We start from the raw sequence: 23628 nt of genomic DNA, 5'->3' as shown, positions 1-23628 counted from the left end.
TTGTAAAATACAGGGGTAAATACCAGGGGTGTAGTTGTAGTTGTTATAAAAGAAGGGGGGCACGTTACTATCCATGGCGAGCACACATGCGCATCATTGTTATGTGAACGTGCCCGCCCCACTACACCCCTGCCTATGTGTCACACAAAGGGGAAGAAACTTCTCCCAGAGTGACGTCATGATACCAGAACCCGCCCACTCTCTTATCGCAGGTCCAAGCCTGCAATTCCATACGGGAAAGCAAAAGTAGGAGCTCTAGTGGGTTTTAAAGGAGAACTATACCCGGCCAACTTAACTGTCTGCCGGACTCCACCATCCTTCACTCGTCTTTCTCTTTCAAACAATCTTCAGCCATTTTGATTGGCTGTGCCAGGATGATGTAACCCCCTTGAAGGTGTGATGAAGTTAATTCACCTTGGCACATGCATAGGAAGTCGGGAATGCCAGGTTTAATTGGTAACCAAAGCTAACAATGCGCATGCGCAGCTCAGCATTTTGCTCTAAACCTGAAGCGATCAGACAGGTAGGAGGGATTGTTGCAGAAAGACATTACCTGTCCCTTCCTGCAATAATGACCGGCCTGGTCATACAAACTTTTAAAAACTTTAGTTCTGCTGTAACACACCAATTTTTTTCAGTGTATAGAGTGAATATATACATAACATAAAAACATGTCTGCTAATAAATTTAATTAATATCCTGTATCCATATGAACTACCTATAGGATTTATATTAAAGTGTCTCTTTAATAGTTTTGGCACAAAGTCTAAAACACCTAGTTGCAGGTACAATGCCCACCACAGCATGTACACACCCCTCTCCAGCCATACTTAGTACGCTCCATAAAGCCTATGGACAGTACCATTACTTCAAAAAAGGGGCGTATCAAAAGTGCGGCGTCCGGTTGCCTTGGTAACCCTCGCGGCGAGCTAGGAGTATCAGCTCCCAGAACTAAATAGAGAAATGGCTGCAATACCAGACAGCAGAGGGGTGTTTGTGGTTCTGGAGCACTTCATGGAAATAGGTGAGTGCAGGGCGTCTGCAGAACGTAACAAGCTTAGGAAACCTCGGTGAGGGGACTCGGGGGAACACGTGACCGGCACAGCCATTACCAACCTGCGTGTTTTTCCTCTTCTTATTTAGTATTCTTTATGTATTTATATTTTTTCACAAAACAACATTCTGCCAACTATCTTTTTGCTTTAAATGCCATAATTTTATATAAAGGACACTTATAATATCGAATGGAAGTAAAGCTGAATTGTGGTGATCACGTGATTAGATATATTTTTAATCTGGGGTCTATTTATACATTTTTTCACCCAAAATTCACACAATTTTGCATTGTTTTTCCATTGGAAAATGTAATTATTATGAAAAAAGTTGATTTGTGCATTTCTAATTCCAGTAGGAGAAATGTGTGAATTTTGGGTAAAAGTTGGGTGAATCTTAGCTGAAAATATTTACTGTATAAATCGATTCCACTGAGTTGGACTTGCTTGTCCTGTAACCTCATGCAAAGTTCCACATTCACACTTTTGCACACAGTTTTCTAATGCCTTGCTTATTGAAATGATGGAAAACATGTCATGATACATGTCAACACATTGGGGTTGATTTACTAAGAAATGTAAGTTGTTTCCGTAGCAAAATGAATTATTCACTTAGTAAGTGAGAAAACATTCTGCTGACTTCAGCCATCCAATCATGTGCAAGGAAATGTATTGTTTTTGTTTTTTTTTTTATTTCCTTACATGTGTTCGGGTATTCTTTTCAAATTAAATGTTCACCACATTCACCAAGCTTAGTGAAATATTTCCTGCAAGGTGATCATTGCAAGAACAGGCTAAATCACCCCCATTGCAATGCACCATGACATTCAGTAAAATGTGCATTGCAACATTTACATTTCATTTGAATGGGCTGCATAAAGCTCCAAAATACACCAAAAAGGTGCATGTACTATTACCGTATTTTTCGGACCATTAGACGCTCCGGACTATAAGACGCACCAGGTTTTCCGCACGGGAAAACAAGAAAAAAAAATTCATTTGATTTCCCCTGAGATCCAGCGTGCGGCACTTGTGCCCGCCCATGAAGGCGGCAGGACACTGGCTGCGGGGACCGGCGGGGATACAGGTAAGTAAAAAAATATGCATTCGGACCATAAGACGCACCCTGATTCCCCCCCCACTTTAGGGGGAAAAAAAGTGCGTCTTATGGTCCGAAAAATACGGTATTTTGTAATGCAGAACACTACAATGCATGGTAGTTTGTTTGCTGTACATAGTGATGTACTTTCACACATCTCCATTGGCAAAGTGTTTTGCATGTGGCCATTCGGAATGATTGTCATTGCATTGCACCAATGCCTTATAATAAGAAGAACCTTCGTGAAAGGATCTGCAGGTTTCTTGGCTCTATTCCTCTATGATCTCTCACCATCCCAGTGTCTCTCAGTGCATCAGAACAGGCGCCTGGGAAGAATCGGTCAACGACGCATACACTTGTATGGTATCAAGCAATCTTCAACTTTATTGTAACAAACATCTAGTTTTTATAACATAACAAAATATCACTGTGCGTGCTCATTTACCACAGTAGAGAGATAATAGTAGCCTTGTTCTAATACGAAACCGCTTTGCTACATTGTTTCAGACACGTACAAGACATCTTGTTATTCTTAAATTGTCAGCAATATCTGAATTTAGCAGATGTCAGCAAGGACACTTGTTTGGCATAACAATAACAAGGAATACGTCTATCTCTTATAACTAAAAACTAGAATGGAAAACAAAATGGAGTGTCTCAGATCCTTTCGCTTAGGACCATTAACACCTCTTGTCTTTTAACTGCCTTGCCGTGCCTTTTACTTGGATACCAGCACACCTAAATGATGCAGCTACAATGCACATAATGCACACAGTGTCACAGTGCACCACAACACATGGTAATGCACTACCATGGGTTGTGATGTGTAGCAAAAATGGTGCTTGTATTATTTGGTTCCGGGGCGGTCTTATTACCATGCGAACGAACATGCAATAGCAAATGAGTAAAGAATAGGAGAAAGTAGGGTATTTTAAATGCAGCAGTGTATTAAAAAAGAAGACAAAACGTATACAGTGTTACATCACACATTTAGTACATATATTTCATGTTCCTACAATCCCCTGAGCAATATGCCGTGGGGGGTGTGGAGAGCTAGACATTGACTCCTATTATAGCGAAGATCAGCGCATAGGGGGTTGAAAAATAGATGTTGCGTTCTGACACGTTTCGCCTATATTGGCTTCTTCAGAGGACTTTTAGACATCGAAATATGAAGTTAGGAGTGGGTTAAAGAAGATTCAAGGTGTCACAGTCACAAATGATTGACAGGGCACATCAATTCAAGTGCTGGTGGCTGGTAATGACACAGAGCTGGTATCTGCAGTTTCCTATGAACCAAGGCGCCTGGTTGTGGTACTGGTGGTTAGCCCCTTCTTTAATTAAAGATAAAAAATTGCCAATGTGCAGTGAGATGGGCAATCATTTTCCCCATCTACGTTACTTGATCTCGCACCTGCACAGCGCGAGATCGGGTGACGTAGGAAGAAGAACCTGGAACAAGAGAAGATGTCAGCGCCCAGCCCTTCCTGTGCACCAGGCCAAACACGGATACCAGTACGACGCGGGACCCAAACAAAGAAACCACCCGTCGGATAGACAAATCCGCAGGATTAAGTGGTTTTTTTTTTTTTTTTTTATTTCCACTTTAGGTGTTTTGTTTTTTTTTTGTGCAAAATCCAATGCGTTAAAGAAATCAGAACTTTATAAAACGTGATTTTCTAAAAGAAAGAGGGGGGTAATGATCCCTGTCAGTGTTATTTTTTCTGCGTTGGATTGTCAAATATTTCCCTTTCATCTTTCATATTTTCCCTTTCATCTTTGTTATTATTTAACACTTGCAACACTTACACCACAAATAACCAAAAATCAAAGAAAATTCCACGTGTATGTATTTTTATATATGCAGCCTGACATCATCACACTAATAAATGAAGAATATCCAATTAACCTTTACATGCAACTTTTCTTTCTTCTCTAGAGAAGCAGCTAAAAGAAAATGATCTGAAGTTGGATGAAGAAGCATTGCAGCATTTAGAGGCAGTAGCCGATGCTGTTAAAGAACTGGTAAGAATTCTGGATCTGGAACATTTAGAGGTCACAGTAGTCACCAGCATTGCCTGGGGTCTCCTGCAGATGATCATTCCCTATTACTATCTTATCAAGCTTTTTTCTGCATTGAGGTGGCATGGCTGGTTTAGACAGAGTTTACTTTCCTATGTCAGAGTATGCAGAGAGGAGAACAATGAGCAGCACAGTGGTGCCATCAACAAAGCTTACTCCAAATTTCCTGGCACTACACACACACTCACATTGCACACATAAGGCTAAAGGGTCTAGGCAACCCATATATTAGGGAGTGCACAATTTTGTATACAGTAGCAAAATGCAATAAAATAGTCCACTTTTTTTTTTTTTTACACTTTTTCTTATAATAGTGTAGGATAGTGTAGAATAGGATACTCTGTAAAACAGAATGTATCTCCTATTGCTGCTCTCTGGAGTGAGCTAAATGTCAAGAACTGTAAAAGGAGATGACAGAAAAAAGACAAATGACACAAAAAATTTAAGTACAGATCTGAATTGTCAATATACATTTATTAAATCACTAATTAATGCAAGCCAACCACATTTCCCTATGTAACAAAATAGCTTGCCTCTGGAAACGCTTTCAATATCTACACTGTATTCATGTAATTGTGATATTTTCATAATCCATTACAGACACCCCAATGCCAAAGTTTGCTCATGTTCATGTTATAAGAATCAAGGCTGTTTTGTAAAAAAGGAGACAGATGTTAGATGTGATTTCCTCTTGTACAAAATTCAAAGCACAATTCACAGGCAAACAATGCAGTGACAGCCTATTCTGAACACTCCAGGTATCCAAAACATGATTCTGCTATATCCAGTGGCCTCCCATTGTTTATATGGAGCATGAGAATATTATTTCAATATCATGGAAGCTCTTTAAAGCAGTAGTTTATTTTCACTTTTCACTAAAAAGTCTGGGTACTTGTCATAAACTTGCCCGTGTGCAGCTCTTCATCCTGGGAAAGTGTCATCTTCACTGCCAGCTCCATGGCAGACTTCTGAGAATATGGGCAATCCTCTTCGGCCATTGGATGTAACAGGAGTTACATTGTTCCTAGTAGACGGTTCTGTGTGGGGCACTGCCGTGCATAGTGCTGAACTTTGCATTAAAAGGGGCATGCTCAGTACTAAAACAAGTCAACGGTTTATCTTTTGTCAATGAACCCTCCTGGTGACTTTTTGTTTTTTAAGTTTAGGTTTTTTAACTTTAAATCAGTTGGCCTACCTGTAAGCCATGCCAGAAATCTAGTGTACACCTAACTTCTTGTGCATCATGCCTCTAAAGCACTATTATCATTTACCAAAGTTATGCATCCTTCTCAGTTCTCTATATAGACTACAAAACAAGCATGTGTTCTGAAGGCCTAGCATACCTTCTTACTGAACTATCACCCTAGGGCAATGTTTTATTGTCAGGATTATCAAGTGAAAACATTGTATATTTCATTTTAATCCTGAGTTACAAATCCTGTGAGATACATGAAAAATGTGTTCTCTTTTCTTTTTACCTTTGTTCAAAACACAGGAAGACATTAGAAGAGCTACACGTGAACTTCTGGAAGCAAGAACAATCGAAAACAGCAAACTTCGATACAAAGTAACATGTCTTCCTGGAATTATATCTAAGGAGATAGAAGGTAATATTTAAGTATTCGTTTTTAGGGGTTTCAGTTTCTAGGGAAAGTTAGACCTTCTTTTAGGCTTTAATTACTGTCTATGAACTTGATTAGGAATTGTATTATTTCCTTTCCCTGTGACATCAGGAAAATGATTACTATTTGCTACTACCAGGACAAAGGAGTATTAACACCAGATGAATTATTTAAAAATACAATAATAAAAAATGTTGATTTTTGTTTTGTTTTTGCTCCTCTGTCTTTATACATAGCTGCAGTCAGAAGTGCTCGTGAGTCCATCTCCTCAGAGATGCAGCTGTTACAGAATGAACTGAGAAGTATAACCTTGCAACTGGAAAACATTGAGAAGAAGCAAATGGATTTTGAGGAGCTGAATTCTACTCTGGGGTAAATGTGGCTTCTGTCTTCTTTTGCAATTAGTCCGGGCTAAAATAGAATTATTGTTGCCCCTACCTATGGCAGAGAAATCAAAGTGAGTTAAAATCAGTACAGGAAAGAAGCTTTTAAAACAGTGTAAGATTTACCAGCCTACAGTAAAGAAATGAATGATCAAGTTATAAGAAAGGATTATCAATCTCCTATATGTAGTCCAAATGCTGCCACATCCCAAGTAATTCCAAAACAAACAAGAGAAACTTACAGTTCCAAAGGGATTTTCAAGGCAGCCAACAGGTAGTATATAATAAAAAACATATATTCATTTGAATCACACTTTAAAAGAGTATATTAGTAGAAGATATAAACATTCCCTTTCTGAACCACTTCCTTCCAGACCCAAGTAGTAGTAGAATTGTTTAGCGGTATGCTTTCCTTTGTTTATATAATTATATACTGTATTTGCATTTGAAGTATTGAAGTTTTGTTTGTATTTTATTTTAATACTTACCTCCTGTTTGCATGTATTTGTTTCCTGGTAAAGCAGATCTACACCTGTGAAACGCTTTGAAACATCCCTGATTGACATCCCATCTTCATTGTACACCCCCTGGGCCTGATTTAATAAAGCTGTCCAAGATTGGAGAGAATGCACTTTCAGAAGTGAAGCTGGGTGATCCAGCAAACCTGGAATGGATTTGGTCCAGGAATAAAAACATTTGCTAGCAAATTGCTTTTAAGAAATTCATTCCAGGTTTGCTGGATCACCCAGCTTCACTGATGAAAGTGTATTCTCTCCAGCTTTGGAGAGCTTTAACAAATCAGGCCCACTATATTACTGTTATATGTATATGTTGTATATTTATAATTGTTCGTTTTGTTTTGTTGGGGTGCATATTGTACAATGAATGGGGGTACTTGGAGGTTTGTTTTTATATTTTCTATTATTATGCTCTTTTAAAGAAATTTATGATATTACCAATGTTGTTTTTTTGGAGTACATTAACATATTTGTGTTTGGTATAGAGTTCAAGGGAAAACACTCTGGGATGAACATCAAAAAGCAGTTACGCTGCTTAACCAGCAGATGGCAGACAAGGCTCATCAAAGCATTTGTGTGAACCAAACTCACAGCAAGCGCAAGGAGGCTGAAGAAGCTGTAATTGAGTATCAGCACAAAACTGAAGATCTAGCTGAGGATATGATCACTGAAAGAAAACAATTCACTGAAGAAAAGGAAGACCTAGAAACACAGGTATGTATTGTTGTGCTATAAATCCCCCAATCTGCTGTTTAGGCACTCTCTAATACTATAGAGAATAGACTATCATAGGTAAACCTGGGTCCACCAGCAAACTTGGAATGGATTTTTAAAAAATAATTCGCTATTTGGCAAACGTTTTTACTCCTGGACTAGCTTAGCTGGGTTACCTGGTTTTGTTTTTGAAGAACAGCACAGTGGCTCAGTGGTTAGCACTCTGGTCTTTGCAGTGCTGGGTCCTAGGTTCGAATCTCAGCCAGGACACTATCTGCATGGAGTTTGCAGGTTTGCCCTGTGTTTGTGAGGGTTTCCTCTGGGTATTCTGGTTTCCTCCCACATCCTAAAAACATGCAGTTAGGTTAATTGGCTTCCCCCCAACATTGACCTTAGACTGCAATAATGATATATGACTATGATAGGGACATTAGATTGTGAGCCCTTTAGATGAACACCTAGAGCCATGACTATAGACTTTGTACAGTGCTGCGTAATATGTCCGCTCTATATAAATACTGTGTAGTAATAGTCCATCTCCTCCAGCCCATTGTGAAAGTACTTACTTACTATATGTATAGAATATTTTTATAATAATTCATTGGACTTAAAAAAGTGAATAAAATGTATTGGGCAGAGAATGCTTCTGGATATGTATTTTCTTTGTTGAAACTTATCTATTACCCAGATTTTAGAAACACAAAGGAAGACTGAAGCCCAGGACGCTAGAAATGCAGAAAAACAAATATACCTAAACCAGCAGAGATCGCAACTGTTTGATGTGGAGGAGAAGGTTATTACTGAAAAAGAGGTAAGTGAGAGATGCTGGGAGACTTCTCATGTGATGTACTTTTGTGTCTTGTGTGTTTATGGCAAATGGCACCATAATATTTAGGAGAGTATGGTGCCCTTCAAACATCTTCTTACCTTCCATCTTTGTGCTGCAATATTTTACAATAGATGATGCTGTAGGCATTACCAGCACATTTGATTATTTCCAAGATTTATGGTATTTTGTACCATATTTGGTACAGAATTGGCTATATGTCCGTCTCCATGTATGTATGAACATCTCTTGTATGTGTAATTTTGCATAAAGAGGCATCCAAATACATTGACATACATCCAGATACATTGGCCTTTATGGAAAGAGAAATCCATACATAAGCTCTAATGCTACCTATGTAAAGTTTAATATAACAAAGCAGAAGTTCAATATTTTGCCTTCCCTTGTTCTTTTTTTGTCCTACATCAATGTGCATTTTTTTAACCAAATGACATAATTACTAGTTTTTTGTGCCTATGTCTATGTTATGCAGGACTAAAAACAGGCAGCTGGGGCAATGTCTTCATCAGATACTGAGTCTTCTGATTCAAAGACCTGAAACCCTTTAAATAAAAGAAGAAGCGGGCTAGAGGCAGTATAGATTGGGAGGATTAGTCAAACCCAATGACTGCTAGCCAAAAAAAAAAAAAAAAAAAAGCTTTATCTGACATAGTGGGAAACAAAACTTAAAAAAATTTTTTGACTTTGGATACAGGTAATAAATGCTAAATATCCCTGCCATAAGAATAACAAGTCTATTTGCTTTGCAGAATGTATCATCAGTTAAAAATGTCTTACTTCTTCAAGCTTCACATGGAAGACTGATGAATAAATTAGAACTTCAGAAAAAACTGTCTCAGGATGCAAAAAAAAACTAGCCAAAAAAAAAAAAAAAAAAAGCTTTATCTGACATAGTGGGAAACAAAACTTAAAAAAATTTTTTGACTTTGGATACAGGTAATAAATGCTAAATATACCTGCCATAAGAATAACAAGTCTATTTGCTTTGCAGAATGTATCATCAGTTAAAAATAAGGTCTTACTTCTTCAAGCTTCACATGGAAGACTGATGAATAAATTAGAACTTCAGAAAAAACTGTCTCAGGATTTGTCCAACAAAATGTAAGTGTGTGCATGGTCGATGTATGTTGTGTTTGTGACTGGTCAGATATCCTTTGTAAGGAATGATATGGTTGTTATGTGTAACTGCAGCACATTTACTCACAACATTTTATTTGTTACTGTGACAGGGACAGGGGTCAACACAAAGTATAACACTGGCAGAGTTGCTTAAAACAATTACATTTTTTTCACCTGGTTTAAATCTTCTTTAAAATATGTTGATGGAGAATTTAGCCATTGAAATGTGAAGAAATGTAAAAATAAAGACATATGACATTAGACAAGAATTTCATATGCTGAATACTATTATCACTACACACACTTTTAGGATTATTATTTTTCATGAAGGAAGTCCTTAAATACTTTCACTTTTTTACAGAGATTTGCTAGAACTGCATATGGTAAATCAAAAAGAGGATTTTAACAGAAAAAGTAATACTTTAAAGGATCAAATTTCAAAGGTAAGAAATTGAGGTAATCAGTTGCTGTGCAAATAAATAAAAAATGTGTAACTGTGATGGAAACTATAGGAAGGAGTGGAGGAAATACAGTACCTTTTGAAAAAATGTTTTTTTACAACCACAAGTTGAGGTGTGGGCTTTCCTTTTTTGTAGCAGTTATTATATGTTCCACTGTTGTTTAAGGGGTCTATTTAGGAAGCAGTAACTTTGGCATTCACTGAAACATTCCCTGGTGGAGAATCTTCCAGATTCATGTGTTTCAATGGCAGTGATTGATTCTCTACCAGGAATTGTCAGATTCACTGCTTTATAAATATAACCTTAGGAGTCAGCAGGTAGTCAACTCTGCACTTGTATGGTAGGGAACAAAGGAAATCAGATTATTACATACAAATATTTCTAAATCTATATGACATTTTAATTTTGGAGACCTAAATGTGCAGTGAGGCTTTATTGTGGCCTTTTATCCTTGACCAACAGCAGGAGAAATGAAATAATATAACATAGTATAGAGGATCAAAAATGTGGGGTCTTCCTTTTATACTTTATATGATATTTTATGGCCCCTTTTTCTAGTTTTGTACCCTGTATTATTGTTCTTAATAAGGTTTTTTTGTTGAAGATGTCATTTTTGTTTTCTGAAAGTTATAAAAAATGTAATAAATATGATTTTAATGTGGGATTTTAAGGACAGGAGAGGAAAAGGGGCCCACTTTGTAACAACGTGGAAGTATTTGTGGGACTACAAGTGTCAGGAAGGGTTAAAGAACTGCACTCTTTAACCCTTCCTGGCACTTTCTGGCACACAATGATCCAAAACAGCAACAGTTCCATCAGCAAGATCACGCGACTCGGTTTACCCCAGGGAGTGCCCATTTCCATATCCTGTAACTGGGAAAAGTCATGCAGGGAGAAGCTTCTTTTCGTGTATCCAGAAAATGTCAGCGTTAGCACTCAATTCTATCTGGAATTATAGAGTTACCAATTATACACTGATCTCAACCAATTAACTCGTTACATGATCACTGCTAGCTCATTTTGACCAAACCTCCTTGTTGCATTATAAAATGAAAAAACTTGCAATTGTTAGTATGAGAATATATTTTGTATATTAACGTTTGATTTTTTATGACGGATGGGGGCATAACAGCTATAACTTTCTTCTTATCAAGTAACTCCTACCCCAACCTAGTATGGGAAGGAGTACACAAGATGATCACAAGGGCACAGACACAAATCCACCTGTACACCCACAACATATGTGTTCAATATTCCATGTTTTTGTATTTGACTTGCTAAAAATATTAACTCTTAGGTGGCTCTCCAGAGGAATAATCATAAAGCCTCACCATTCCTGCTACACACTTCAACCTTCATTTTAATGCCTCTGATTTTTTAATAGGATGTCCAATAAGCTAAAAAGTATGGTGGTTAGGTGTTCACAGCCTTTTGGCCATTTAAGTCACCTACAGAGTAAGATGTAAGAAATTTCTAATCAGTTGAACTTCCCAAAATTTACTAAAAGAAATTATCCATTTTGTCATCTGTTCTTGCACAATTTATGTTGTTGCAGTGTCAAAACAAACAAAACCAAAAAAACTTTAACATTTTAAAGTGTGAAACAGTTTATTTTTTATGCGAGTTCAAAATATTCATGCAAGGCCAGCTTTTCTTCTATTTCCTCAACAGAGATAAAAGTGCTAGCTTTAGAAAATGTCACGATAAATATTTTAGCATCTGAGATCTTGTATATAGGCAATGTGGCATTTTCATTTTATAGACCTATTTTTTCAGTCAGGTTTTATGGCAACCTTTTATCCTTAGTATAAATTCATTTGAAACCTTATTGTATCATTCAGAGTGTACCCATTGGTATTAAATAATAACTTCCTGATCCAGCTGGGAAACAAATGTGTCTACCTGATTTCACAAAAGAATGTGCATTATGCTTCATTTTTTGTCTAAGTATGCTATCTTCAGAAAAGCTATCTGGTTTTCATATGCTACCATTTTTCTTTACCTTTAACCCAACTCACTAAACTTTTTAGCACTTATGATGACATCATAGGTGATTTTATTGAATGTTGTTATGCTCATGAGAAATGGATGGGCAACATTTGCTTGCAAATAAGCAAATCTTGAGTACTCATGTAAACTCATTTTGCAATGGGAAAACTTTTTGCATTTATGTCTGTCCTCCACTCTTCACTATACTGTGCTGGTTGATTCTCAAGCTTACCTAGAAACAGGGAGTCTCATACTGCATCAAAGGAGCAGAGTTTGATATTTTATGGGTTAGACTTGCTTAGCAATGATATGGGGAAGTAGCCACACATTAGTTTTTTGGAGTTTAATTTAATCATGTAATTATGCGCCTAGTTGACATGCTTGAGTTCTTCTTTACCCTTCTTGTGTGTTTTTCAATATAAGCTTGATGAGGAAATGAATACAGCAGAGATACTGCAGCAGTCATTGGCAGGGAGACACAATATGTTAAAGCAGGAATACCAGGCTGCATCAGAGGAAGAAGACAGACAACATGCTATGAAGAAAGACACAGCACTGCAGTAAGGATTCTTTTTATTCTATAGCTGTTTTTAATGCACCAACAATTTTATATATTGTATGTGTAATAAAGACCTACACACTAATTATTATGTGCTCTATATGATATATTTCATGTGGTTATTGTCTAAAAGCAAGATGACTGTAGGGGGAAATGTGGTCTACCTTTTATTTTCTTTACTTAGCTAAGTAATGCATCTGAAATAGAAAATTAGACACATACATTCTGGTCACTTTCAGAACATGTATATATGTATCTGTCCGCTATTAGAAATGTTTAAATACAAACGAATAGTAGTATAAAATAAATATTATATTATTGTTATAGTAAAATATTCAGCAAGTACATTGCATACCTCCCAAAGCCTAAAGTAAACATTGAAGGGTCAAATGGCTACTGTAAGTAGCAGTTACTCAAGGTATCTGCAATCTGCCTCTGCTTCCCTAGAATTTATCTCTGGGGTAATCTGTAGTACAATTATCAAGCATTTTTGTTGCTGGTCTAACTTAAACTGTTCTTAGCCTGAAAAAGTAAAAAAAATGCAGCCACCAACTAAGAATTTCTACAAAATATAACCATTTGTTTTGGAATTTAGATTCACGGTAAAGCAACCTGTACAGTACGTGTAATAGGTTGAACTGATAGCTGAGTAAACTTAAACGTATCTTTCTTGCTGCATATATTTTCTCAGTATCTGGGAATACCAGACTGAGCTTTACATAGAAAATGAGGGATAATAATTTTGGTTAATCTTGCATGCATAAGCCAGACATAATTAGAAATTGTTACCCTGTGTAAAAATATATCATTACAAAGGATGGATGAACTTTCCCACCATAAGCAAAGCCTTGTCCTGTGTTCTTGACCACATTAGCAACAGAGCTGATATCTATTATTATCACTACTTCCATTTTTTTCTCATTTATTTTCTTCATTTGTTTCTCAAGGTTGGACAGATCCAGAGAATTCCTCAATGAGAAGCAGGAACTATTAGGAAAGATAAAACGGGAACTAAAAGAAATGGATGTGGAGTCAGAAAGGCTGGTGGAGAGTATGCGGTAAGCTATAGGAGTGCTATAGCATTGTGTGTAATAATGACATCATTTCCTTTTTTACTTTGTCATAATTTTTTTTAGGGTTACTACAGAACAACTTGTTGCTAAGGTTGATGAATCTAAGGAAGATCTGGCAAAGGAAAGGCAGAAAAGGTTTGAAATTCCAATTGTATTATCAGTTCTTTTCAAAGTACATTAGTGCCCAGGGGATCTGTGCTCATGTTTCTGTCATCCACTTTGTGCTCCTCTGCAACCAGCATCAGCTCTCTTTAAGAATTCTGTCCTCCAGTCATGTCCTGGTCGTGTGATCTCCTGAGAGCTGCCCCTTTACCCCAGAGCACTGGAATATTCCGCAGAAGCGCTCCATCTGTTGTCAGAAGTGTGAACACCACCTGAGCTGCCTCTTCTCTAGCACTTCCTCCCGTGCAGTTATCAGCCTCTGTGTGCACAGGGACTGCAACCTGGCAACAGCCTGCAGTGCAACATCCTGACCTCTAGAGGCTCTGTAGAAAACCACGCTGTTGCTTAGACTCTGCTCCCGGTACACGTGTCTGCCACCTGGGCTGGTGACATGGAGGGTCCACCATCCCACCCTGTGATACCGGGACACTAATATTCTAATGTCACAGAATGCTGTGTGTAGACCACAGCACCTAAACCCACTGAGACTTGTCTAGTCACATTAAGCTAAGGTAGATCATGCCTGCTTTAAATTGACCACATTAGTCTGACTGAACCATTACTGTCTCTGTAAAGATTCTTGTAGAGTGACCAACTATGTTATAATATGAGGACCTACCTAAACAAGTCAAATATTCTATTATATATTATAATATATATTATAAAATATGGTTAGTATATTTCAACACATTTCTGAACCCTATTAATCAAAGTTTATACAACCAGATTTCCTCTCTGTATGACTGAGTTTGGAGGCTGTACAAAAATATTGTAAAATATTATTTGGTATTGTAATGTTTTAACCTTCTGTGCGGTTCATTTCTGTCTGGATTTATATGTCTAAAAGCGGTACATTGTTTTTCATGAAAATTTATTTTACAGTATAATATATTAGTATGAGTATAATAAAGTTTGAAACACAAAATCATGTCAAAATAATAAATTTAAAAAAAAAAAACATTAAAAAAAATATCTATTATACTCATACTATGATATTATACTGAAAAATAAATGTTCTTGAAAGACAATGTACTGCTTTTACACATATAAATCCACTGTATTGCATTCAATACAGTTATTTTGTATTGAATGCAATACAAATAGATTTTAAATTACCGCCACGGCCCGGACGGAATTTCGCACTTAACAAGGTTACCGGGAACTCCCGGTGACTCATCAGATGCAGAGAACGCTGGCTGGAGGAAGCGAGGAGACGGGGATTGAGGAGAAGGTAAGGCTCGATTTACTATTGTTTTACATTAGTTTAGCTACCCCGAGTGTGACTCAGGGTTACTGATCTCAGCATCTTTTTTTTTTTACCCCGAGTCACACTCGGTTACCGCTCGGCAGGTTAATGGCCAAGAGTTACAAAGTGTCTTTTTCATTTCAACCCAGAATGACAATTCAAGTTAAAAAAGATGAAGTTACAAAGGAGATGGAGCTGTGGAAACTGTCAGAGGAAACCATTATTAGAGAATTAAAACAAAGAATAGTAACAGGAGAAAATAAGAAAAAGTTCCTATCTACAGAGGTAAGGTTACCCCAGGCTCATTTACACCGTAGTTTTAACTTATGTTATACTAATGCATTTTAGGGACCCATTCAGGTTGTAGAAACGTGATAACATGCTTTTTACTGCACTTCACCTCAATGCACAAGAGTGTACAGTTATGTGTGTTATGTACTGCCATTCATTCAGAAGTGCACTCCAATGCACCTAAACACTGGGAGAAAGAACAGCCTATGCTATAGCACAAAGTCTTGTAACACATCTTTGTTCAGAGCTGCACAATCCTTACACTGCTACAGCATGCACAATATGGAAAGTGTTTAACATTAACACTACAAAGAAAACATTTCAAGGATATATTACATAGTAAATCAGGTTGTAAAAAGTCCATTAAAATCAACCCCTAGGGAAATCAACATATCCCAGATATGAAACCCTAAGGACATAGTTGATTCAGAGGAAGGTAAAAAAAACTCCTGGTAGATTTTGCTCCAATGGGAAAAAATATTAATTCCTGATTCCATGAGGCAATCGGATGTTTCGTGGATAAACAGTCTCTTTTATCTTTACTTTAAAGGCTTAATACCCAGCTATATCCTGTCATTCAAGAAAAGCATCCAGCTTTTTCCTAAAGCAATCTATAGAACTTGCTAAAACTACTTCCTGAGGGAGACGTGTAAGGCCCTGGTCAGTACCAGTATTCCCCAGACACCAGTCCCCCGATCCTATGCTGCAGTCTTCACCTATAGCAGCCCCTGCTCAGCCTCGGGGGACTGGTTTCGTCTCCCAGCACTCGGTTGCCCCCAGGACTCGCAAGAAATGGTGTCTGAGGATGGGCCGGCAGCTGACCAGGAGCCCACAGATACACAGTACAGAATTATCAGGGAATCCAGAAACAAGCCGAAGTCAAACACGGAATCAGTCCACCAAACGAGGTACAAAGGAAAAGGCACAAGCAGAGTCGGGGTCACAGACAAAAGTCAGTTGAGGCTGAGTTTAAAGAGCATTGTCAGGAACAGGCAAAGGTCAGCAAAAGAAAAACACTCAGAATCTCTCCAGCACAGATAAGGCCAGCTAATGCTATAACAGGCACTGGGGAGCAGAAAGGCTTTAAAGTCCCAGCAGCCAATAGCAGTGCAGAGTCAGGAGGTGATCAGCCTAAAGAATCCCCTTCAGCTGTGCACAGCCTAACAAGGGGTGCTGGGGATGCCATAAATCCATCAGGCAGCATGGCTAAAGGGAAGCAGGGGCTGCTGCTATCTTAGATCTCCTGGCTGCTGCAAATGACATCTACAGACAGAACAGTGTTTTATATTGAGATGGCACACATCATGGAGTCGTCGGCCAGATGCTCTCCTAACAAGCCGATTCCACATTTTCACAGACCTTCCAGTGATGAATCCCTTCCTTATCAGGAAATTAAACTTCTTTTCCTCCAGACGCAAGGAGTGCCCCCTTGTCCTTTGTAACGATCTTAAAGTGAATATTTAGGAAGAGAGTTCTCTATATGGCCAATTTAAATATTTATACAGGGTGATCATATCCCCCCTAAACGTCTTTCTCAAGGGGGAATAAATTCAGTTCAGCTAATCTCTCCTCAAATATTTTCAAATGAATAATGTCTCATAGGTGCATAAAGCTAAACAAAGTCTAATACACTTCTGTTCAGATTAGCTTTCCTAAGATAAGTGTAAATCTTTAAGATATTTATTTTTCGAAGGGATTTTGTTTCTAGAAGTAATGATGTTGCAAATGTATAGGAACAAAGGGGGATATTGACTGTAGCTTTGCTGAAAATGCAAATAATTTTTTTGTTTGTTTTTTTTTTCTTTTCTTTTTTTTGCTCTGGGATGGTGATTTTTTGAGAGACCAGTGGCAGAAGACCCAGTAAATATATTGGTTTAAAGCTTGTGTTGTGAGAAGGTGCAGTAAAGCACAACCATTATGCTACACTGGCGTTTGCCAGTTGAGTCATATCACAATTTGCATCCATGTTAACATGCACATTGTTTATACTAGATAGAACAAACTGCAGATTTAACTTAGTAAAGTTCTTGACTGGTTTAAATTTTATTAAATCCTAGATACCTTGGAGATATTAACAATTTCACAAAGGGTGTATATGTAACATATAACCAGATTGAAATAAAGTGTAATTTAAGATGATGGTGACTGCATACATACTGAGCTAGTGTAATAACTCTATTTTCCTTTTATTTCCCTGTATCTAGGGCATACGTCTTCAGGGAGAAATTGAGAAATGGGACAAAGAGATTTGCAGTGTCAGTAAGCAACTGGAAAAAGCCAGTAAGAAATTCTTAATAGAAGAACAGAATCTCATGGAACAAATAAAGATACTGGAGGTGAGATTAGAGATGTAACAAATATAAAAGGTGTCTTGTATATAAAAAGTGGAAACATGTTGCAATTCTCCTGGACCAAAACAGATTTCTGTTCCAACTTATTTTTTAATAAAGGTCACAAATCAAAAACGATTGCTATGGCTAGCACATCTAGATTGTTTTGCACCACTGCACATTGTAATTAATGAATGGTCCAACAGGAAAAAAAAACATAAGGAAAATAAGTGTGTGTCCACACACTTTGTTTGTTTTCTAGTAAAGGTCACAAGGTATTGCAGGTATGACATAAATTCTCAAAATAAAGAAGTTCTGAATTTGTTAAATAGAGGTGCTTTGTATTGTGGACATTTACCTGATTTTAGGATGTTGGTGGCAGGGAAATTCAACTTTAGAAAAGCGGGTTGTACATAAATGTCTGTCGATGGACACCTTGTATTTTTATTTACATGGATGGAAATTAAAGTCCATATATAGGAGTTTTTTGCCAGAATATTCATATTTATCTCCATAGTCTACTGTATACACCTGGTGCCAGGCTCTCTCCTCCAGTCAGACTTTTCCTTGCAAGCCTATGTACACTGATTGGGTGCTAGTGTCCTCAGAGCTCGTGTGCTGATATACAGAATATACAGTTTAGAAAAGTGATGTCAAGTAGATTTATATACTCCCTGGTACTTTGCTACATTTTATTACTTTTTTAGAGAACAAATATCTGCATAATTGGTGCTTTTTATATGTTGCTGGAGTTCTGTTCAGTAAATGTATTATTATTTTGGATACATTTTAATTTACGTTTTTTTTAACTGTTGTGTTAATGTTGTAATCATTTAATGTAGAGTACAACTACAACACAAGATTTTCAGAAAAGTTTGACTTTTCTAAACCTAGCCTTTCTTTTTGAAATTTTATGCAGAGTTCTCCAAGGAAAGCAAGCAGGTAATGGAAGAGAGCTAGTGGGACTTCAGCACCGCCATCTTCCTTTTCTTTTTTTCGTTCTGAGCTTTGCCAACTTAATTGGCTGGGCCAGGGTGTTGTAACTCCCGTTTAGGTGCGTGTGAGCTCATTCAGTCCCTGCAGCCACAGGGGAAGAATTCCCAGTGACCAATGGTTTCGACAGTTTAAGGTATCGATCAGGCAGGAAGAATGCTTACTGCACATGAGACATCACTTGTCCCTTTCCGCAATAAAGCCCCGCCTGATCACAGATTTTTAAAGTGTTCCTTTAGTTCCACTTTAAGCTCTGTGAATGTTTTATTTTTAAGCAAAAAAAAGGGAAGAGAACCTTAAAAAAAATAAAGCTTACATCTCCACCTTCTAACTTGAAATAACAATGACAAATCTTACCATTAAATATTTCTACCCTAACTAAAATATTTTTAGTTCTGAGCCTAAATAGAGAAAGAAAATATATGGAAAACCTCAAACATTCTATGAAGATACTAGTTGTTTGATAACCTCTGATTGCTATAATTTTTAGCTCATTTGCTAGTGATCACATTAGAAAATTGAAAAAAAATGAGAGACTGAAAAAAATTAAGTTAGAGATATGATTTTGTACCTTTTGGGAGATAGGGGGTAGAATTAGTTTTTCAGAAACTATTGAAGACATTAAATCAAAATGCCAGCCAGGGGTACTTTTACTTGGGTGGGCATCTTTTATACCGAGTATGGGCTTTGGTTTATCATAAAACATAGTATAACTTCATGTTTTAATATCATTTTAAAGGAGAAAATTCAAGTTTCTACCCAAAACCTAGAAATAGAGCAAGAAAAACTGGCCAAAAACATTCCCATCCTGAACGAAGCCGAAGAGACCAACAATAAGGAGAATGCAAACTACGAAGATCTAAAGAAACGTGCTGCAGGTGGGAGAATAGACTAACATAATGTTATATGGGATCATAGCCAAACTACAGCACCCCTGGAAAGCCCCCTACAGGCACTTTCTATCTCCATGCATACACTCCAAAGGTTGCATGTCATTGCTTGGGATGGGTTATTATTATTAATTATTATTAAACAAGATTTATATAGTGCCAACATATTACGCAGTGTTGTACATTAATTGGGGTTGCAAATGACAGACAGATATAGACAGTGACAATGTTGGAGAGGACCCTGCCTCGAAAAGCTTCGAATTTGATTCTCAGGTGAAATGGAAGCCATTGAAGAGAACTACAAAGAGATGCAGCAGAAGAGGAGTGGTGGGAAGGATAGATGTGTCTGGCTGCAGCATTTATAACAGAATATAGAGGAGAGAGTTGGGTGAGTGGAATATTGTACAAGGAGTGTGGTTGTCTCTGGTGACAGGTAGGGGTGGATTTTGGAGATGTTGCGCAGGTGAAAGCAACAGGACCTGGAAATGTTCTGAATATGAGGTTTTCTTATGTTGAAAATAACTGAAAATGTCTTTGCAATGAACATAAGCATGGCCTTGTGTAAACTCCAACGGAAGCACAAGTGACAGGGTGATGATGCAGGAGAGCAATTGGGAAACTGGGGAAAAGGGTTGTCATTTAATAACAGGAAGTGCCTGAACAAGAACCTTTATGAAGGTATCACTGGGTATTGTTTAACAGTTGCATAATAAAAATAGAAAAGACTTTTGAAATTATAATAACATGTTAAAGCTCATATTAGTTTAGTGATTCGGCAGACAGTTATTTTTTTTACATTTTACTCTTTTACATTTACAACCTTTTGACTCTAATACATTACAAAAAAATTACTAAATTTGCTGAAATCTTTAGATTGTCATTGAAATTCTTGATTAGGCGGTAAAATTCCTTTCAATCTCTGACCTTACATATTTGAGCCCAGCCTGTAAGACTCAGGGGAGTCAGAAGCAGTAAGCAGTAAGAAGCAGGGGAATCAGATTATAAATAAATGATGATATGAATTAAACTTTTCCTTTGCAGAATTTAGAAGCAGACAGAAATCCCTAGAGCAATCCAATAATAAAATAACCAAGGACATTGAGGCCAATGTAAAGATTAAGGTAAGTTCTTGTATATGGGTAGTATCACATGGGAGGCATTAGGGAAAACAGTCACCTTGGTTTTCAGGGAGAGAGAGGATTACAGGTAGTGATATCACTAGAGGTGTCCTGGCTATGATAGTTGGAAAACTGATGTTCTGGTCAAAAGTAAATTAGGCAACAAACAAATTAAAGCCTAACTCCAGCTAACTTTTTTAATTGCTAATTTTCGAAAAAATGTTTTTTATCTACATGAATAAAAGCTGACTATAGTGAGTACCCCAGCTGTGTAATATGACTTGCCTCATATGCCCCATACCTTGTAACTGTTGGGTTGTCACAGTTGGGCTGCATGTAAATAGGAAAATGTAAATACAAGCATGGTAAATAAAAAATATGTACTGAGTATTCCAATTACAGTTAGTAACAGCCTACAGCCTATAATGCAATTTTTTGTGGGCCTTTATGTTTAAGAATCATTGTTCTGACTACAGTGTCTGTTCCAGGAAACCAAGAAGTCCTCTTTAAAGGAACTCAGAAATTCTGCATTTAATAAGCTTCAAAATGATCTTGGAACCATAAAGCAGATTGACAGAGATATATATGAAATTAACAGAAAGCTTGAGCTTGTTATTATGGAAAACTGCAGGCTGAAAATGGTGAGTGTTTATTTATAGATGGTATATAAGCATCAAATATAAAGAGTGAAATTTATGTGAAAATGTATATCTTTACTATATGGTAAAGTTGTTGCTTAAACTATTGCAATAAGCAGTTTGTGACTCTCAGGACAGTTTTACAGATACCAATGATCTTTTTGGCTATCTGTAAGGCTTTGTACACAAATGCATAAACGAGTGGTGTACAAACAGCATTCATTCAACAGTGTTCATTAATTTATATTTGTTAAAGTGGTTAAAAAAAGTTTGCTATTTACAATCAGTGTACCAATATATTATAATGTGTAGTTGTTGCAGGTATTTATATTTGTTTTTGCAAACAGCAAAACATCCAGTATGAGGATGATGTAAATGCAATTAAGAATGAGTCAGAAGAACACATAAGGGCTACCAAGCAGTTGGAAGGAGACTTAGCATCCCTTATTGGTAAGTACAAAGGACCACTTCATAAGGGTACATTGGGTATTTAATCCTTGTATGTGTGTCAGGTATTCCCATGTTTTAAAATAATTAAAATTGAAATTATGATAAAAACACAAATATAAAAATGTAATATATTGAAGATTACTGGTCATTAGATGTGGTGGCTGCATGGTTTTTTTCAGCCTCCATACATGTGATGCAATTAAAAAAATACCTTGTCCTTGTAACTTCCTTTGCATCGAACAAATGTTACAATGATATTCGTTCTATTGGCTATCTTCTTTCAGCTACATAATGACGATGCTTAAAAAAAAGGAGGGGTTTCTAGTCCAAATCATAGGAGCAGAATAGGGTGACAACACTGCTTATTTTATAGATTGTCAATATTGTTGCTCCAGGACTGGAAATCAAAAGGATTACCAGGTGAAATAAAAGAGAAAAATTCTGAAAAAAACTAATGCAGCCACTCTACTTAAAGACCTATTATCTCCAGTATGTAACTTTTTTTGTGTCTGTTTAGATAAGTTTAAAAAAAAAAATAGCTGAACACAAGGTATTAGATTGCTGGCAGTCAGTTCACCTACAAGGGGATGAGTGGAATGGATTTTGACTAAATCGATTTCGAAAATTTCACTAAAGCATAGGTTTACTTGCTGAGCTGTCTAAGCAAAATTTGCTTTTTTTTTATTTAACATTGGTTGTAAAAAATCACTTCAACAATTTTTTAAGGCTTTTTTGTTCTTTTTATTTTGCTGCTGTAGCTTTTATACAAATACATATATTGTGGCCGATTGACATTTATTAGGAACAAATGATTATAGAGACATGAGGGGATTGTCAGCTATCTATCCAATATCGTCAAGTTTAGGAATCTTCTGATGTCATGGGTATTTTATCAATATACTACAGTGACAAATATTATGTGTGTCAGCCACCATTTGTATTAAAATACTTTGTGCGCACAATTGAAGTAGGTGGCTAGAACAGAGGAGAACTTGCTTTTTATATTATGAGGTGCACGTAAAAAGTCCCCAGAATTTATTAAAAATCCTGCACAGCTACTTAACTGATTTCATCTTCTTCAAAATAATCTCCTGCTGCATTGATGCACCAGTCCCCAAGCAATTGTAATGCTTGGAAATATCAATTGGAATCATTTTTCCTGTCCTTTCCTTCAGTGTATGTTGTTTTATCCTCTTAATTTTATCAACTGTCTCAAATCCCTTGAGGTTCATTTACCTTGAGCAGTGAGACTGGTGATTTTAAACCTCTTGAACTACTAATAGGCTTAAAGCGTATCTAAACTCAACATTTTCACTTTACATAAAAGGGTAGACAACCCTTATATGTAAAGAGGAAATGTTAATTAATCCATGAACGACGAATGACAAGCACTGTACACACGCCAATGCTCGTCTGATATCAGCCCTGAGGTGATCATCGAACGAGAATCATCTGATGTGTGTTCGTAGCCCAAGTGTGACCCATAGCTTTGTCCCCAAATGTTTGTTTTAACATTTGGTGAGTTCTTGCTGCCATGTTTCCTAGTTTAAACAAAATTTCACACGATTACGTCAGTATTAAAAAGGCTTGAACATAACAAAAACACACAATGTAAATAAACATGGCTATACATGGCAACAATAAAATAATGCCCTAGTGATGCTGAAGATGACATCTAGCAGCGTTGCTGCATTCCATTGAAGCCTGAAAGTGTCTTTCTGAGGACCTTTGGAGAGCCACATCGTATAGGCAGTGCAGTAATGGAAAGTGTCTAAAACTAATTTTTAGTGATGTAATCAATAGCCATTGATTATTATTTTGATGTGGAAATCTTTACATTTTTCTGTTCATTTTAGAACACCTTCATAAAGGATGGGAAGAGGACAATTTTGTTTGCAATGTAAGTGCAAATTTTTTTTATTCACGCTTAGCAAGGTTATATACAAGATTCACTTTGAATGAGATCTGATTTGTTATGTTTTCTTTATTTTT

The 23628-nt window shown here is 37.0% G+C and overlaps 1 protein-coding gene across 1 annotated transcript in view; it reads left to right on the top strand.

Annotated features, from left to right (window-relative positions):
* The first annotated feature begins 884 nt into the window (after nucleotides 1–884).
* CCDC175 (coiled-coil domain containing 175) overlaps nucleotides 885–23628 on the top strand; it is a 25515-nt gene continuing 2771 nt past the window's right edge. The window contains exons 1-18 of the mRNA XM_072428851.1: nucleotides 885–1024; nucleotides 4091–4176; nucleotides 5729–5840; nucleotides 6092–6227; nucleotides 7242–7470; nucleotides 8159–8281; nucleotides 9309–9418; nucleotides 9798–9879; nucleotides 12310–12446; nucleotides 13393–13503; nucleotides 13582–13653; nucleotides 15076–15211; nucleotides 17422–17553; nucleotides 19280–19418; nucleotides 20472–20551; nucleotides 21037–21189; nucleotides 21534–21636; nucleotides 23493–23536. Of these exons, the coding sequence (XP_072284952.1) occupies nucleotides 964–1024; nucleotides 4091–4176; nucleotides 5729–5840; nucleotides 6092–6227; nucleotides 7242–7470; nucleotides 8159–8281; nucleotides 9309–9418; nucleotides 9798–9879; nucleotides 12310–12446; nucleotides 13393–13503; nucleotides 13582–13653; nucleotides 15076–15211; nucleotides 17422–17553; nucleotides 19280–19418; nucleotides 20472–20551; nucleotides 21037–21189; nucleotides 21534–21636; nucleotides 23493–23536 (2046 nt within the window). The 5' untranslated portion in view covers nucleotides 885–963. The remainder of the gene's footprint in view (nucleotides 1025–4090; nucleotides 4177–5728; nucleotides 5841–6091; nucleotides 6228–7241; nucleotides 7471–8158; nucleotides 8282–9308; nucleotides 9419–9797; nucleotides 9880–12309; nucleotides 12447–13392; nucleotides 13504–13581; nucleotides 13654–15075; nucleotides 15212–17421; nucleotides 17554–19279; nucleotides 19419–20471; nucleotides 20552–21036; nucleotides 21190–21533; nucleotides 21637–23492; nucleotides 23537–23628) is intronic.

The sequence above is a fragment of the Pyxicephalus adspersus genome, chromosome 12 (genome assembly GCF_032062135.1).
Source record: "Pyxicephalus adspersus chromosome 12, UCB_Pads_2.0, whole genome shotgun sequence".
Classification (NCBI taxonomy): Eukaryota; Metazoa; Chordata; class Amphibia; order Anura; family Pyxicephalidae; genus Pyxicephalus; species Pyxicephalus adspersus.
Note: the sequence above shows the minus strand (reverse complement) of the source record. Positions and strands in the feature narration are given on the sequence as shown.